General features: G+C 44.3%; 1 protein-coding gene across 1 annotated transcript; it reads left to right on the top strand.

Moving 5' to 3' along the window:
• The first annotated feature begins 3,599 nt into the window (after positions 1 to 3,599).
• Positions 3,600 to 4,869, top strand: LOC143806827 (3-galactosyl-N-acetylglucosaminide 4-alpha-L-fucosyltransferase FUT3-like). The gene has a single exon (XM_077287770.1). The coding sequence runs from the start codon at positions 3,689 to 3,691 to the stop codon at positions 4,745 to 4,747; it is 1,059 nt and encodes a 352-aa protein (XP_077143885.1). The 5' UTR covers positions 3,600 to 3,688; the 3' UTR covers positions 4,748 to 4,869.
• The last annotated feature ends 12,529 nt before the right edge of the window (positions 4,870 to 17,398 follow it).

Below are 17,398 nucleotides of genomic sequence, written 5' to 3' on the forward strand. Positions count from 1 at the left end.
TCCAGTTACAGAATCTGCCGCCCCCTCTCTTCTGCCGCCTGAGCCAAAGAGCTCAAGTCGCCTCATGGTAGCGGCGTCAGTGCACGCAATTTATAAAATAGAATATTTCAGCGTTACTAGGGATCAAAAACATAAGAGCCACCTTCACAGAATGCAGCCTTAGTGCTTCTGAAGGTGGCTCTATTACCTTAATAGGCCCTGGGGGTGGTGGGGGGGGTGACAGGTTCCCTTCAATAATTTAATTATAAGCAATGTATTCTTCTAATATAGAATGCAGCCCGTGGTTACTGTATTGTTATACTTGTTAGGGGGCAGACGGACTGACGTATTTCTCATGTGAGGATCGCATCGCAATCCTCGGACTGACCGTCGGCTCTCCTGACCTGAGGCTGACAGTTGCATAGTAATCTATCACGCTGTCAAGCTTATGTCAGGAGAGGTGTCAGGGCCAGTCCGAGGATTGTAATGCGATCCTCGCATGAGTTATACAGTGTCTGTCTGCGCCCTTATGCTAATACTTATCCTTGTTATAGTAATATTAACCTTCTTTGCTATGCTTGTTTAACTAATACTTATAAAAGACCCAGCTCGCAATAATAAAAAAACCCCGACCTCCCCATCTCCAGCCCCCAAGACAGCAACTATTAGGGTATGTTTCCAAGGGGCGTATTGCTTGGGGTTTTGCTGCGGATTGGACGCTGTGTACATCTGCAGCATCGAAACCGCAGCGTCCAGATGTTACAGCATAGTGGAGGGGATTTTATGAAATCCCATCTCCACTATGTGTACATAGACGCAGGTGGAAGACCTGCGTAACCGGACATGTGGCACGTCTTTCTAGACAGCAGCGTGTCTATTTATCTTGTGGAGATGCTCTGTCTCCACAAGATAAATAAAACAGTCTATGAATAGGATGCGGTGATTCCACCTGTGTTCAATGAATATATGCGGAATCACCGCGCGTACAACAGGGGGCGGCGCTTTGGGCGGAGCGGGGTATCTGCTGCCTCCAAAGCGCGGCCAATACACCTCGAGGACACATACCCTCACATATGATGAGAGTGCATATCTCATAACATTAAACAGTATAACAATAATCAGCCCCCCAGTGCCCCCTCACCCACGTCAGCCCTCACAATACCCTCAAACTCTCCCATTCACCCCCAGTACCCTGTCCCCCTCCCACAATACCACCATCCTCTCTCATTCACCCCCACAGTGCCCTGTCCCCCTGCACACCCACAATAACCCCCATCGTTTCACATTTACCCCACAGACAGTGCCCTGTCCTCCTCTCCCACTTCAGCCCCTACAATACCACAATCCTCTCACATTCACCCCCACAGTGACCATGATATGCCTAAATCGAATTTCTCTAATAAATTCCATCCCCACTTACTGATGACGTTTTCAGGCAGACAGTGAGGAGAACCAGGAAGTGTCCAGATAGATGCAAGGAGGGCACTAGGACCCAGCGTGCCTCAGCCAAACCAAGCGTGCACACACTGCACAGCCAGAAAGGAACTGCAGCTGCTGCTGCCCGCCAGGAAGAGATTCCTCGGGTGAGACCACATTGCACTCTGTATGGAGAAAGGCTCTGCAGCCGGCATTGTGCTGCTCTCTCCCTGACACCTCAGACTCAGCAGTGGATCTCCCGGTGGGCCCCTTCAGGTGACTGGGCCCGGGGAAATGGCCCCCTCTGCCCCCCCAGTAGCTATGCTACTGGTCTGCAGGGATTGCAGGGAGAGTCGGCAACAGCACCACGTGTTCTGACCGCCGTTCTGCCGCCCCCTGGCTTAAGGAATGAGCTGCCGCCTGAAGCAAAGTCCTCAACTTGCTTCATGATAGCAGCGCCCCTGGAGGCAGTTAGGTGCAGTAATAGGGAGGCCTACAGCAGCAGTACCTCAGCATTGGGTTGAGTAGTTTGTGCAGGTTGGGAATAGATAGAGATGGTGCAAGAAATGTGAGAAGTCAAATGTGTTTTTGCTGCAATCTCTGCAGAAGAGTCGTGGCTGGAAGAAGTCGCTATGTCGGTCTGGGCCAGAGGGAAAAGAAGAAAAAAAGTGAACGACTCCATCAGAACAAACATCAGCTATAAGTCACCATCTATAACTTTAATAATTTGTATGTTCTGCAGGACTTGTGTCTACTACTATATGGTCACCGCATGGCGGTAATATCAGTCTTGGTCTCAGTATGGAGATTAATTTTCATTAGCAGACGGGTCATTTGCTGAGATTTCTCTATACTCATTATTAGGGGGAACCACCATAGTTGCAATCAGGGTTACCGGTTAGGGACCCACTCAGATGTTTCGCCCCCACCTGAGCTGAACCACTAGGTATGTCTTTCCTATAGACCTAAAGTAACCTGCATCTTACAAGCGAGAGTGACTCAGGTGGCACAATATAGTTGCATCACAATGCCATCTGCACCAGGACATTGGCATCTTGTAGGCCATAGGATTGTGGCCTACAAGAGAGAGTGCTAGGACAGGGAGCCTGAAGATCAAACTGTATTGGTGTCATGTTATCACTTGTCGGGGCTCCTAGCCAGAAGTCTGGTACCAGAGCCCCAGATATTTGACTCTAGCAATGCCCATGGGGGCAGATATACTAATCCTGTGTAATAGTCCATGCAAAGTTAGACTACATGGTCTTAAAATGCACCAAATTTGTCACAGGGGTTCATGTAGTTTGATAAATTTGTTGACTCTTTAGACTTTTAGAGGAAGCAGCTAGATGGCAGTGGCCATTTTGTGCACCATCATGCTCCTACAGACCTGACATGCTTGTAGAAGCGCGAGAATATGGAAAACGGACGTTGCCTGAAATGTTACTTGCTCCCTCTCTGTGCCTGTAAAGTGCAGCTTGTCATTGAACACAAAGTGATGCGCTTTTATTGCAGTTTGGTAAGTGTCACTGTTTTTTTTTAAATTTGCTAATTTGACTGATGTTTTTGTAGTAGTGCACCATGTTCTCTGTAAAGGCTAAAGGTAACCTGTAAACTCAATCATGCTGCTTGAACCACAGGCAACATGAATCAGACACTAGCTGCCTTATTGGCACAATCAGGTCAAGGAGTAACAAATTTTGTTTAAAAGTTGTAGAAAAATATTATAATGATAACAATAATATTACATTACAATGATGTATTAGTAAAAGAAGTCAACTAGGGACAGACAAATTTAGAGTGTAATGGGTCTGAAAGTCAACACAATGAGCCTAAGGATCAGGTAGTCACATTCCCATACACTGAGGAAGCCCACATGAAACGCGCGTTGGGGCTGCGTGGTCTGTCATCACACAGGGATTTATATGGGTAAGGAGCATTCCTGCAGCACTTTACTGCTTTTTCACAAGTTTTTTTTATGTATCCCTGGTTATGCACTAGTATTGAGTGATACTTTTCCTACAGATACTTATCTACTTATCCACTTATGGAAATATTACTAGCAGTAGGAAATGTTGTGTCTCTTACCCCTGGGATTTAAATTGAAATAGTTATTCTCAGGAATGTGACTTCCTCACATACAAAAAGCTAGTATTGTGGTTCATTTGGTAATTAACCTTTTTGTGTTTTTATTGTTCTTTTCATAGCTGCAAAAACTGTAGAGCACACCTTTCAATACAAGGGGATTGTAAAAAATACTTCCTGAAGTTATAAAGAAGAAAATTTCACCTGCCAAATGTTACCCAAAGTTCTGCTATTGAAATTGAGCAGACTTTTCCTCTTTTTCATGCTACAAGTGTGCATCTTATTTATCCTTTTCATGATGTTCTATAAAAAAGAAACTCCTGGATTAATTACTAATTTACAAAACTATAGGACCACAGTTGGCTCTAGTGAACCAATTCTCATTATATTGCTTTGGACCTATCCCTACAATTACAGATTTCCTCTTAATAGATGCCCAAAACAGTTTGATGGATCTGGCTGCTTCTATACTGTAAACCGTAAATTTTATTCATCAGCAAATGCGGTTGTAATCCACCACAGAAATGTGAGCCATTCTAAAGAACAGCTACCTCAAGCACCAAGACCACCTAATCAGTACTGGATATGGTTTAGCAATGAACCTCCAAGTCATTGTCTGAACCTTTCATTTATGGACAATCTTATCAATCTTACAATGTCCTACAGGACAGACTCTGACATTTTTACTCCATTTGGTTGGATAGAAAAGCACTACGGGACAGTAAATTTTACTATCCCCAAGAAGACAAAGTTAGTGGCCTGGGCAGTAAGTAATTGGAAACGAAAATCAAAAAGAGTACAATATTACGAAGAGCTAAAGAACCATTTACATGTAGATATATATGGAAGAAAACATCTTTACCTTCCAAAAAATATACAACTAGAAACACTCTCAACTTACAAATTCTACCTTGCTTTTGAAAATTCCATCCATGACGACTATATATCAGAAAAATTCTGGTTCAATGCACTTTCTTCAGGATGTGTTCCTGTTGTGTTGGGTCCACCACGAGCAAATTATGAGCGGTTCATCCCAGGAGATGCCTTCATTCATGTTGATGACTTTTCAAGCCCCGAGGAATTGGCTTCTTATCTTCTTAGGTTAGACAAAGATGAAGAGAAGTACAAGCAATATTTTAACTGGAGAAATATATATATACCGTGGAAAAAAGAAATATCTTGGGTAATGCCCTACTGTAAAATTTGTAAGGTTCTAAAAGAGGCTCCATCTTATAGAACCATACCAAGTATTGAAGCATGGTTCAAGTAATAGTGATGTAAGAGACAGACATATAGAACTTTACTCCTCACAGAGGGCTTTATGTCCCACTCTCAGGACTCAAACAGATAATGATCAAATCCAGAAGTTAGACTTGTCACATACTCAAGGCTCCTGTCATAGATTCTTTTTGGGTGCCTTGAGTTATATGTTAGGAGTATTCGCCAACCTATAACTCTGACATCTCCATAGGCCACCATGCACCCAACATATGCTGAAAAAGTATCCTTCTGAGATAGAGCCAACTGGTATGAATGAGCATACTTTTCATTACAAGGCATAGAAAAGTATATTCTAAAAGAAAACACACTACCAATACCTCATTAATCAGAGCCCTAAAATATTAATCTAACATATAGACTGGTTTTCATCAAACACATTTTTTTTTATAATATTTAATTAATTAATTAATTAGGGATGAGCGAGTTTAGGCAATTCATGAAAAGTGAAGATGCACATTATTCAAATTCATCAGGTTCAGCAAATTCCATTAAAAATTATTTATTACCGGTAATTGAGATAATGAAAATTACCGTAACTGCCATATAAACTTTGAATTATCGAAATGTTTTCAAATTGTTAGGAACCCTCTCTGCTTTTGTTTTATTGTGATGTGGAGCGCCCCCACTGCCGCAGGGCCGAGGGGTACCCGGTACCGGGCCTCTCTGTCTCAGTTCTGGGGTTGTCACGGTGGCTAGACCCGGCCCGTGACCCTGCTGAGGGGCGTCCAATGAAGGTGGAGTGTGATGCTGTTGTGGTGTGGTGCCGGTCGCAGTAAATAACAAGGACACCAGGTTGCAGTCTCTTTACCTCTTTACTGAAGGCTCCAGGATCCTCAGTCCGGAATACGGTTAACCGGGCTGCGTGAGTCTGGCCGGTCCGATGGCACCTCCAGAGTTCCCTTAGCAGGTGGAAATCTGTGCCTACCTTCTAGCGCTTGTGTGTTGTAGTCCTTCCCTGCTGTGCTTACGGGATAGTCCTCACAACTGTTGTGTCTGTTTCTGAAGTTCCCTCACAACTCGATTATGATGTTCTTCTTTGTCCCCCAGATGATATGGCTAGGACGCACCCGTATGATGGGTAGGCTCGGAGGTCTTCCGGGACCCTAGAGTCGCCCCTCTCCAAATGTTGCCCCCTGTGTCTGCTTAGGTGATTTTGGGTGAGACAGCCCGCCTATAACTGACTGTCCTGCCGTAGGTTTGAAGTAAGGCCTGGAGCTCAATACTTCCTCGGCGTTCCAGCTACCGGCTACGCGCCTCAGTAGGATGTTGTCCGTCTTACAGCACGACTCCTACTGGTAATTCTCCTTGTTGCGTTGATCTCGTTTCTCACTCAGCACAATAAACCTCGCTTCTTGTCCTTTCTTGGGGAGCCGCCGCAATGAAGTGCAGGCGCGGTCCCGTAACGTTCTCTCTGTTCGCTAGGCCTCTGTCAGGATCCCACCCCTGACAGGGACCCCCCTGAATCTTCCCCTGCAACACCCTCTGCCACAGGATGTTGCCTGGTTCCAACCCAGTCAGCTTCTCTCTAACTTCCTATCTAACCCCCAGTTTTACCAGATTGTGAGGAGTGGCCTAATACATAGTACCCTTAGCTCCCCCTGGAGGCAAGACTGTAAAGTATATTGGTGTCTGTGATACCTGGTCAGGTGAACTCCTTCAGTGCCATCAGACGTACCATAGCCCCCCTTAGCGGCGGAGCATCAGTGCTGCAACGACCAGGACTCTGGGGCGCTGCAGATGCATTCGTCTTGATGACTTGTAATTTACCGTTTGTGTTGTTTTCTAGAAATGGGCGAACCCGAACATTGGGCATGGACAATGAGCAAGGACTTCACCAGGAATTCCATGTTACTGTTCGGGTTCGACAGTGTGGCAAACACCGCTTCTGATTGGTAGTAAAATCATCACCGCCGCTCAGGCAGCCTTGGTTGACACGCTGTCAAAGGACAGTGCGAGGGAGCAGCTCTAATTGGAGGTACAAAGTTTACCTCCGGTCACTGGTGTGAGCTGATGGGACTACTGCTCCCATCAGCCGACGCCTGCTGCCGCTAATAACAGCAAGAAAAATGACTCTAGAGCTAGGTAAAAAATACGATAAATTTTATTATAAATTATTAAAAACAAGTTAAACACAAGTAAATCAAAATAAACACAATAGGAAAGGAGAGACGACAACCTAATACCACATCCAGGCAAGAGGTATTGCAGGGATAATAAATTAACCTCTATAGTAATTGAAGTTAAATATATAGTAAACTAGATTTTACCATCTAATCAAATGTCCCAGTACTAGTTATAATGAACCTCTTATTTGATAGTACAATGTATATAAATAAATATGATCAAAGCTCAAATTTCGTATTACATCACTTCAACATATTAATTTCCATAAAGTGCCAAGGTGCAGTAAACGATGACTCTTTAGATATTATGACAGTATCTAGTACTGTAAGTAAGTCCCCGCAAGGAAAGTAAAAGTAATATCTTATTAAGGTGACAATATCAGGTATATAAGGAAAATCCCACTGCACAATGAAAGTTCAGATAGAAGGAGATGTAGGGTGACATACAGGGAAATAAAAGTAAGGTATAGTGAACCAACCTGCACCTGGACGTGGAAGGAGAGACCCCAAACCAAAGGAAAATGACTCTAAAGCTAGATAAAAAATACTATAAATTTTATTATAAATTATTAAAAAAAATTTAAACACAAATCAAAATAAACGCAATAGGAAAGGAGAGACGACAACCTTCATTTAGCTTATATGGCAGAGCTCCTACACTTTATGCCCCGTTTTTTTGTATAATAACAGCAAGAGCAGGAGCGGCTGATGGGAGTATTCATCAGCTGGTGCCTGCGCTGCAAATGAACAGTTTAACAAAAATGGCTTGAGTTCCCCTTTATTTTTGATAACCAGCCAGACGAAAATCACAGCTGCGGGCTGCAAACCTCAGTTGTCAGCTTCAGCAAGGCTGGTTATCAAGAATAGAGGGGTCCCCATGCTGTATTTTTTAACTATGGCGCTTGCTTTGCTTGGCACTGCCCACTTGCCCTGTAGTGGTAGCAAGTGGGGTTCATATTTGTGGGGTTGAGGTCACCTTTTTATTGTCCGATGACATCAAGCCCATGGATTACTAATGGAAAGGTGTCAAATAAGACACCCATCCATTTGTAATCCTATAGTTATATGGTAAATAAAGACACAAACAGAAAAAAGTATTTTATGTGAAATAAAAAACACTTTTTTTTTTTTTAACAGAAACACCTAACACCACTGAATCCCTCGTCTCCTGTAATAAAACAAAAGTACAAAACAACAATATCCCTGACCTCACCATCGTTCTGTCCCACACCGTAATCCATGTCTGGGGGATAAACAGTTTTCAACCTGGACAGTGCCAAGATGCGACCATCCAGGCTGAGAACCACTGGTGAATGAACTGGAGCATCAGTGACTAGCGGTGACGTCATCGAGGTTACTGCCTGTCACTGAGGTTGCGTTCCCAGCCAGACTGAACTGTGGTGACCTCAGTGAGATCCTGCTAGCACGTGAGAAAGTCTCAGGGTGCAGCTCTCGGAGAGCTCTCTGCAGTAGACTGTGACAAATTTAAATAAAAATAAATGAATAATTTAAAAAACTGACATAGGTTCCCCTGTTTTTTTGATAACCAGCCAGGAAAACTCACAGCTGTGGCAGCAACCCTCAACTGTCAGCTACAGCAAGGCTAATTATCAAGAATATAAAGGTCCCCAAGCCGTTTTTTTAAATTATTTAAATAAATAATTAAAAAACCAACGTGGGGTCCCACCCACTTTTGACAACCAGCCAAGCTAAAGTAGACAGCTGGGGATGGTATTCTCAGGCTGGTAAGGGTCCATGGATTTTGGTTCCCCCTAGCCTAAAAGTAGCAGCCCCGCAGCCACCCAGAAAAGGCACATCTATTATATTTGCCCATTCTGGTGCTTTGCCCAGCTCTTTCCACTTGCCCTGTAGAGGTGGCAAGTGGGGTAATATTTGTGGGGTTGATTTCAGCTTTGCATTGTCAGGTGACATCAAGTCCATGGATTAGTAATGGAGAAGCATCTATATGACACCTATCCATTACTAATCCTATAGTTATATTGTAAATAAACACACAACCAGAAAAAAGTCTTTTAATTGAAAGGATGACTCAGACTCCTTTAATGATACTAAATTAAAGGGACTCTGTCACCTGAATTTGGAGGGAACAATCTTCAGCCATAGGGGCGGGGTTTTCGGGTGTTTGATTCACCCTTTCCTTACCCGCTGGCTGCATGCTGGCTGCAATATTGGATTGAAGTTCATTCTCTGTCCTCCATAGTACACGCCTGCACAAGGCAAGGCAAGATTGCAGCATGCAGCCAGCAGGTAAGGAAAGGGTGAATCAAACACCCGACAACCCCACCCCTAAGGCTGAAGATTGTTCCCTCCAAATTCAGGTGACAGAGTCCCTTTAAACCATACTTACGTCACGCCCATTTCATTGAATCCCTTGTCTCTTGTAATAAAGTTAATAAAATTTAAATAAAATTTAAAAACCACTATATCCCTCACTTGTCCATCGTTCTGTCCCAAGCCGTAATCCATGTCTGGGGATAAACAGTTTTCAACCTGTAAAAAAAAAAAAATTCAGAGGAGATCTCATTTATATGTATAGATACATGTGTGGTCAATACAAAGGACTGGCAGATGACTTATTGCTTCCAAAAAAGGAAGAGGGGGCACTCATGTGTGGAGGAAATGAGATTCTGGCCATTATATAGGAAAAGGTTCTTTACAGTCAGAGCAGTCAGACTGTGAAATGCCCGACCGCAAGAGGTAGTAATGGCAGACACTATAACATATACAGTTGTCAGGGCCGGCGTCAGCACCCGGGCAAGTGCCGGGGCCCTGGTGACACAGGACGGCCCACTCACGCTGTCATAGATGCATGGCACAAGCATCTTCTCACTCGTCACTCAGGCAGGCAGGCAGGCACATAGGGGTTAAGAGAACGTAGCCAGCCGTGACTGTTTGTGGGCGGAGAGAGCACGTTCTCCTGCTCTGCTCTCCGCCCCTGGCTGGCTACAGTGAGTGCATGCAGCCTGCTCTCCGCCCCTGGCTGGCTACAGTGAGTGCATGTGTGCCCCGCTCCGCAGCCCTCCGCAGCCGTCCTGTGTACCCCCACCCTGCCTGTGTGCCTGCCAGGCTCCGCAGCCGTCCTGTGTGCCCCCACCCTGCCTGTGTGCCTGCCAGGCTCTGCAGCCGTCCTGTGTACCCCCACCCTGCCTGTGTGCCTGCCAGGCTCCGCAGCCGTCCTGTGTACCCCACTCCGCAGCCGTCCTGTGTACCCCCACCCTGCCTGTGTGCCCTGCTCTGCATCCGTCCTGTACCCTCACCCTGCCTGTGTGCCCTGCTCTGCAGCCGTCCTGTGTACCCCAGTGCCCCCATAATAGAGTAGCACCCCCATAATAGAGTAGCACATAAATGAACCCCATGATACATAAGACACCTTCATGTACACACGGCAATACAGAGCGAGCGGCTCCTGCGTGCTGAACTTATCAGGCAGATTCCGGAGGAGCTCCTACCGGCGCCTGAGTGACTCTGAGTGCAATGGTATCCCTGTATTCTGGGGTTCTGGGTGAGCTGGGCGGCTGCAGGTTGCTGCTGAGATGCTGAAGTACTGTATATACACTGTAACTGTACAGTACCACTCCTCCTGTATATATACACTGCACAGTACCGCTCCTCCTGTCCTGTATATACACCGCACAGTACCACTCCTCCTGTCCTGTATATACACTGCACAGTACCGCTCCTCCTGTCCTGTATATATACACTGCACAGTACCACTCCTCCTGTTCTGTATATATACACTGCACAGTGCCACTCCTCCTGTTCTGTATATATACACTGCACAGTACCACTCCTCCTGTCCTGTATATATACACTGCACAGTACCACTCCTCCTGTATATATACAGTGCACAGTACCACTCATCCTGTCCTGTATATATACACTGCACAGTACCACTCCTCCAGTCCTGTATATATACACTGCACAGTACCACTCCTCCAGTCCTGTATATATACACTGCACAGTACCACTCCTCCAGTCCTGTATATATACACTGCACAGTACCACTCCTCCTGTCCTGTATATATACACTGCACAGTACCACTCCTCCTGTTCTGTATATATACACTGCACAGTACCACTCCTCCTGTCCTGTATATATACACTGCACAGTACCACTCCTCCAGTCCTGTATATATACACTGCACAGTACCACTCCTCCAGTCCTGTATATATACACTACACAGTACCACTCCTCCTGTCCTGTATATATACACTGCACAGTACCACTCATCCTGTCCTGTATATATACACTGCACAGTACCACTCCTCCTGTTCTGTATATATACACTGCACAGTACCACTCCTCCTGTCCTGTATATATACACTGCACAGTACCACTCCTCCTGTTCTGTATATATATACACTGCACAGTACCACTCCTCCTGTCCTGTATATATACACTGCACAGTACCACTCCTCCAGTCCTGTATATATACACTGCACAGTACCACTCCTCCAGTCCTGTATATATACACTGTACAGTACCACTCCTCCTGTATATATACACTGCACAGTACCACTCATCCTGTCCTGTATATATACACTGCAGAATTTACAATAGCTGTCAGTCATGTAAGAAGTGAAATCTGGCATTGTACTATACATTTCTCTGCCGTATCTGTGCATCATAAATCGGGGTATGTGTTAAAGGGGGGGGGCCCACTGAGACTCTTTCGCCCGGGGCCCTCAAAAACCTGGAGCCGGCCCTGACAGTTGTGCTCAAAAGTTTACATGCCACTGCATATTTTTTTTGCTTTCTTGTCCTTTTTTCAGAGAATATGAATGATAACACCAAAACTGTTTCTCCACTCATGGATAGTGGTTGAGCGAAGCCATTTATTGTCAAACTACTGTGTTTTCTCTTTTTAAATCATAATGACAACCCAAAACATTCAAATGACCCTGATCAAAAGTTCACATACAGCATTTCTTAATACAGTGTTTTGCCCCCTCTAACATCAATGACAGCTTGAAGTCTTTTGTGCTAGTTGTGGATGAGGTTCTTTATTTTCTCAGATGGTAAAGCTTCCCACTCTTTTTGGCAAAAAGACTCCAGTTTCTGTAAATTCCTGTGCTAACATGAGTTGCGTGCTTGAGATCTCTCCAGAGTGGCTCAATGATATTGATATCAGGAGACTGAGATGGTCATTCCAGAACCTTCACTTTGTTCTGCTGTAGCCAATGACAGGTCGACTTGGCCTTGTGTTTTGGATCGTTGTCATGTTGGAACGTCCAAGTACGTCCCATGCGCAGCTTCCAGGCTGATGGTTGCAAATTTGCCTCCAGTATTTGCTGATAATGTGCTGCATTCATCTTTCCTTCAACTTTGACAAAGTTTTCTGTGCCTTTGTAGCTCACACATCCCCAAAACATCAGCGATCCACCTTCGTGCTTTACAGTAGGAATGGTGTTCCTTTCATCATAGGCCTTGTTGTAATGTTTGTGGTTGTGCCTAAAAAGTTCAATTTGCTCTCATCACTTCAAATGACCTTGTTTCAGAAGGTTTGAGGCTTGTCTGTGTGCTGATTTGCGTATTGTAGGTGAGATACTTTGTGGCATTTGTGCAGTAATGGCTTTCTTCTGGTGACTCAACCATGCAGTCCATTTTGTGCATCTTCAAACAGCCACATTGCTAGTTTTCAGAGAGTCCTATATTTCAGCTTATGTTATTTGTGGGTTTTTCTTTGCATCCTGAAAAATTTTCCTGGCAGTTGTGGATGACATTTTTGTGGGTCTACCTGACTGTGATTTTGTTTTTACAGAGCCCGATTTTCCATTTCTTAATCACAGTTTGAATGCTGCTGACTGGCATTATCAATTCCTTGGATATCTTTTTGTATCCCTTTCCTGTTTTATACAGTTCAACTACCTTTTCCCGTAGATCCCTTGACAATTCTTTTGGTTACCCCATAACTCACAATTCAGAAACGTTAGTGGCTGGATGAAAGACGCAAGAGTCTGTCTGGATCCCAGAAACTCACTCAGCTTTTATGCACACACACTGATTACAAGCAAACAGGTCACAGGTGAGGATGTTATGTTTAGTAGCCATTCAAACCCATTTGTGTCAACTTCTGTGCATGTTATCAGGCCAAAATCACCAGGGTATGTAAACTTTTGATCAGGGTCATTTGGATGTTTTGGGTTGTCGTTATAATTTAAAAAGAGAAAACACATTAGTTTGAAAATAAATGGCTTTACCCAACCACTAACCATGAGTGGAGAAACAGTTTTGGTGTTATCATTCATATTCTGTGAAAAAAGGCCAAGAAAGCAAAAATTCTGCCGGGTATGTAAACTTTTGAGCACAACTGTATATTGTGTTTTATAAGTCATTGACCTATAGAGAGTGTAGAACTGGTGGAGGAGGGTTGAACTTGATGGACAGTCTTTTTTGAACGTATATAACTATGTACCTAAGAGATGAAAGAGACACAAAAGTACCAGAAATAAACTAAGTTGGGCTGCTCATACTGTATATAATAATTGTTCAGATACTGGGCTTTGTAAAAAACATTAGCGTTGTGGAAATAACTCCTTAATGCAGCCATTAACAAATAAACAAATAAATGTTTATAGAGCACCAATTATTAGCATTTGTGTAGAGATTGTATTGTGCTATTTGAAAAAAAAAAAAAAAAAAATTATATATATATATCCACAAAATGAGAAGAAAATCGGACCGCACCAACAGCCTGTACAGAAGACGTGATGGGAACCGCTCACCTGCGTGCTGATAGCCAAAGCCTCCAGTCCTGTGTGCGAAGCTCCGTGAAAGAGATGCATCAATGGATTACGATGGGAGAAGAAGGCACGCACTCACAGGATGTCCGATGCAGGTAACTTTATTGTAGTAAAAGACACATCTTCACAGCCGGGGGTGCTGTACAAGGAGTGCGGCGATGCTAGACAACAGCTGTTTCGCGCCTGGCTGGCGCTTCAACAGGTCAATGAAAGTGTGCACAGAAACGCCGGGTGAAATAGAAACAGGTGAGGACGAGGCGCCACCCATCTACTTCCTCCCTCTGTGAACCGATCACACCCCACCTTGAGACAAGATCTTTAAAACATACCTTAAAAACAATGCACATAGTACCAAGAAATATTTCCAAAAGGAAAAACAACGCAACTTATAACAGCCATGATTAATATGATCTTCATACCACAGTAGTGTACATTAGAACTGCAGAATTATAACATTGCCTGAGAACGAAAAAAACACGCATGAGCATGTGGTAGGAAGCAATAGAATCTTGACATTATGCCTACTGAGTGGCTTAATTATGATGAGAAGAACAGGTTATAAGAAAATGGCCATATCCACCCTGTCATTAAAACCTAATGGGCCCATAGCGTTAGTTTGCATAATCCACCGGGCTTCTTTTTGTAGAAGCATATTATGAAGGTTCCCCCCCTCTTTTTGGTAGGGTGACCTGCTCGATGCCGGCAAATGTCAAAACGCTAGGGTCACCATTATGACTAACGCGAATATGTTCAATTAAACGGGGAACCCCTTTGCCTGTAACAATAGTGCTGCAATGTTCTCGAAAGCGCATATATAAACAGCGTATAGCTTTTCCAATATAAAAACGTCCACACGGACAAAATATAACATACACGACATTTTTCGTTTTACATGTTATGAATGTGTTGACTACATGCTTCACGGGTCCAATACTGAGAAAACGCCCCGTAAGGTGATATTTGCAGTGTGAACAATGGCCACATCGAAAGTTCCCTTTCGGTGTACTGGAATTTAACCAATTATTATGATCACTTGGTAAACGGTTGCGCACTAAGACATCCCTTAGATTTTTACTGCGTTGATTTGATATTAAAGGGCCCCTTTTGACAATATCTACTAGGTCTCTGTCTTTTTCGAGAATATGCCAGTTCTTGCGTATTGCACTGCGTATGCAACTATCTACCGAACTAAATTGAAAACTAAAATTAAAACGTTTGCCTGATGGTGTACGTGTAATGTTCCCAGTGTTGAACATGTCAGATCTTACTCTGGCATCATTAAGCAACTTAGTAGGATATCCTCTGTTTGCCAACCTATTGAACAACTCATTAGACTGGGTTATTGTGTGCTGTTAACTTTATTAACCCGTAAAAATTGGCTATAGGGGAGGGACCGTTTGACATGTGATGGATGGTAACTTGTAAAATGTAATAGGGAATTGGTTGCAACAGGTTTACGGTACAGTGTTGTAGCCAGGGTACCTTCTTTTGCCTCCACAGAAACATCCAAAAAATTGAGGCTTGTGCCTCCAAATTCCGATGTGAACGACATGTTCATCTGATTGGCATTAAGATATGCAACAAAGGAGGAAAATGTATCTTCAGACCCGTCCCATACGAAAATCATATCATCCACGTATCTACGGTAGAATTTTATGTGTTTAGAAAACGTATTTTGTGTGGCATAAATGTATTTCTCCTCAAAGAGGCTTAAAAACAGGTTAGCGAAGGTGCATGCTGCCGGAGTCCCCATTGCAGTCCCAGTTACCTGTTTATACCACAAGTCTCTGAAGGTAAATGCATTGTGCATCAATATAAATTGCAACCCCTCACATACAAAGTCGATAAAAGACTGGGATCGATCAGTGGACTCCAAGATAACTCTAATAGAGTCCACCCCCATTTGCTGGGGGATCCTAGTGTAAAGATTGGCTACATCGACTGAAGCTAAAGCGAACCCGGTTTGCCATTGAAAATGCTTGATAGCTTTAAGGAATGCATTAGTGTCCTTCAAATAAGACGGGACGCTCATTAGTATGGGGCGAAGCAGCCAATCGATGTATTTCGACAGGGGTTCTGTAAGAGAACCCACCCCGGATACTATGGGGCGTCCGGGAGGGTCTTTTTCGGACTTGTATATTTTGGGGACGTAATACCAATGAAGCTTAATGGGGAACTCCGGCAGCAGCTTCTCCGCTTTACTGCGTGAGATAATACCTGTTTCAACTGATTTTTTCAAAAAGGCCTGTAGGGACCCCTTAAATTTCTGTGTGGGGTCTTGAGCCAATAACATACGTGTTCTTATCTGCCAATTGTCTATCGGCTTCTTTGAGATACATGGTTTTAGGGATCAGCACAATCTTTCCTCCCTTGTCCGCTTGCCTAAAGGCCCCGTCTCACATAGCGAGATCGCTAGCGAGATCGCTGCTGAGTCACAAGTTTTGTGACGCAACAGCGACCTCCATAGCGATCTCGCTATGTGTGACACGTACCAGCGATCAGGCCCCTGCTGCGAGATCGCTGGTCGTGTCAGAATGGCCTGGACCTTTTTTTGGTCGTTGAGGCCCCGCTGACATCGCTGAATCGGTGTGTGTGACACCGATCCAGCGATGTCTTCACTGGTAACCAGGGTAAACATCGGGTTACTAAGCGCAGGGCCGCGCTTAGTAACCCGATGTTTACCCTGGTTACCAAAAAAAACAAACAGTACATACTCGCCTTTCGGTGTCCAGGTCCCTTGCCGTCTGCTTCCTGCTCTCACTGACTCCCGGCCGTACAGTGAGAAGTGAGAGCGCAGCAGTGACGTCACCGCTGCGCTCTGCTCTCAGTGTACGGCGGCAGTCAGTGAGAGCAGGAAGCAGACGGCAAGGGACCTGGACACCGAAAGGCGAGTATGTAGTGTTTGTTTTTTTTGGTAACCAGGGTAAACATCGGGTTACTAAGCGCGGCCCTGCGCTTAGTAACCCGATGTTTACCCTGGTTACCCGGGTGCTGCAGGGGGACTTCGGCATCGTTGAAGACAGTTTCAACGATGCCGAAGTCGTTCCCCTGATCGTTGGTCGCTGGGGAGAGCTGTCTGTGTGACAGCTCCCCAGCGACCACACAACGACTTACCAACGATCACGGCCAGGTCATATCGCTGGTCGTGATCGTTGGTAAATCGCTTAGTGAGACGGGGCCTTAATTACTGTGTCCGACCAATTGGAAATTTCTTTTAACGCCTTGCGTTCTGCATTAGACAGATTAGATGGCACTTTTGTATATATTAGTGCCTCAACATCTTTTATGACTAATGTTTCAAAAAGGTCGATCACATTGCCAGGGGATGTAGGTGGCATGTACTTAGAAGGGTCCCCACCCGTGAATGGTTCTATTGACGGGGTGGGTAAAACCGGAGTGATGGCTGTATCATCAGTTAAACTTAACAATAAAGCTCCATCTGCATTCATATCTGCTAAAGATTGTACCCCTGTATAAAAACGTCCACACGGACAAAATATAACATACACAACATTTTTCGTTTTACATGTTATGAATGTGTTGACTACATGCTTCACGGGTCTCAGTATTGGACCCGTGAAGCATGTAGTCAACACATTCATAACATGTAAAACGAAAAATGTCGTGTATGTTATATTTTGTCCGTGTGGACGTTTTTATATTGGAAAAGCTATACGCTGTTTATATATGCGCTTTCGAGAACATTGCAGCACTATTGTTACAGGCAAAGGGGTTCCCCGTTTAATTGAACA

The sequence above is a fragment of the Ranitomeya variabilis genome, chromosome 2 (genome assembly GCF_051348905.1).
Source record: "Ranitomeya variabilis isolate aRanVar5 chromosome 2, aRanVar5.hap1, whole genome shotgun sequence".
In the NCBI taxonomy this organism is placed as follows: domain Eukaryota; kingdom Metazoa; phylum Chordata; class Amphibia; order Anura; family Dendrobatidae; genus Ranitomeya; species Ranitomeya variabilis.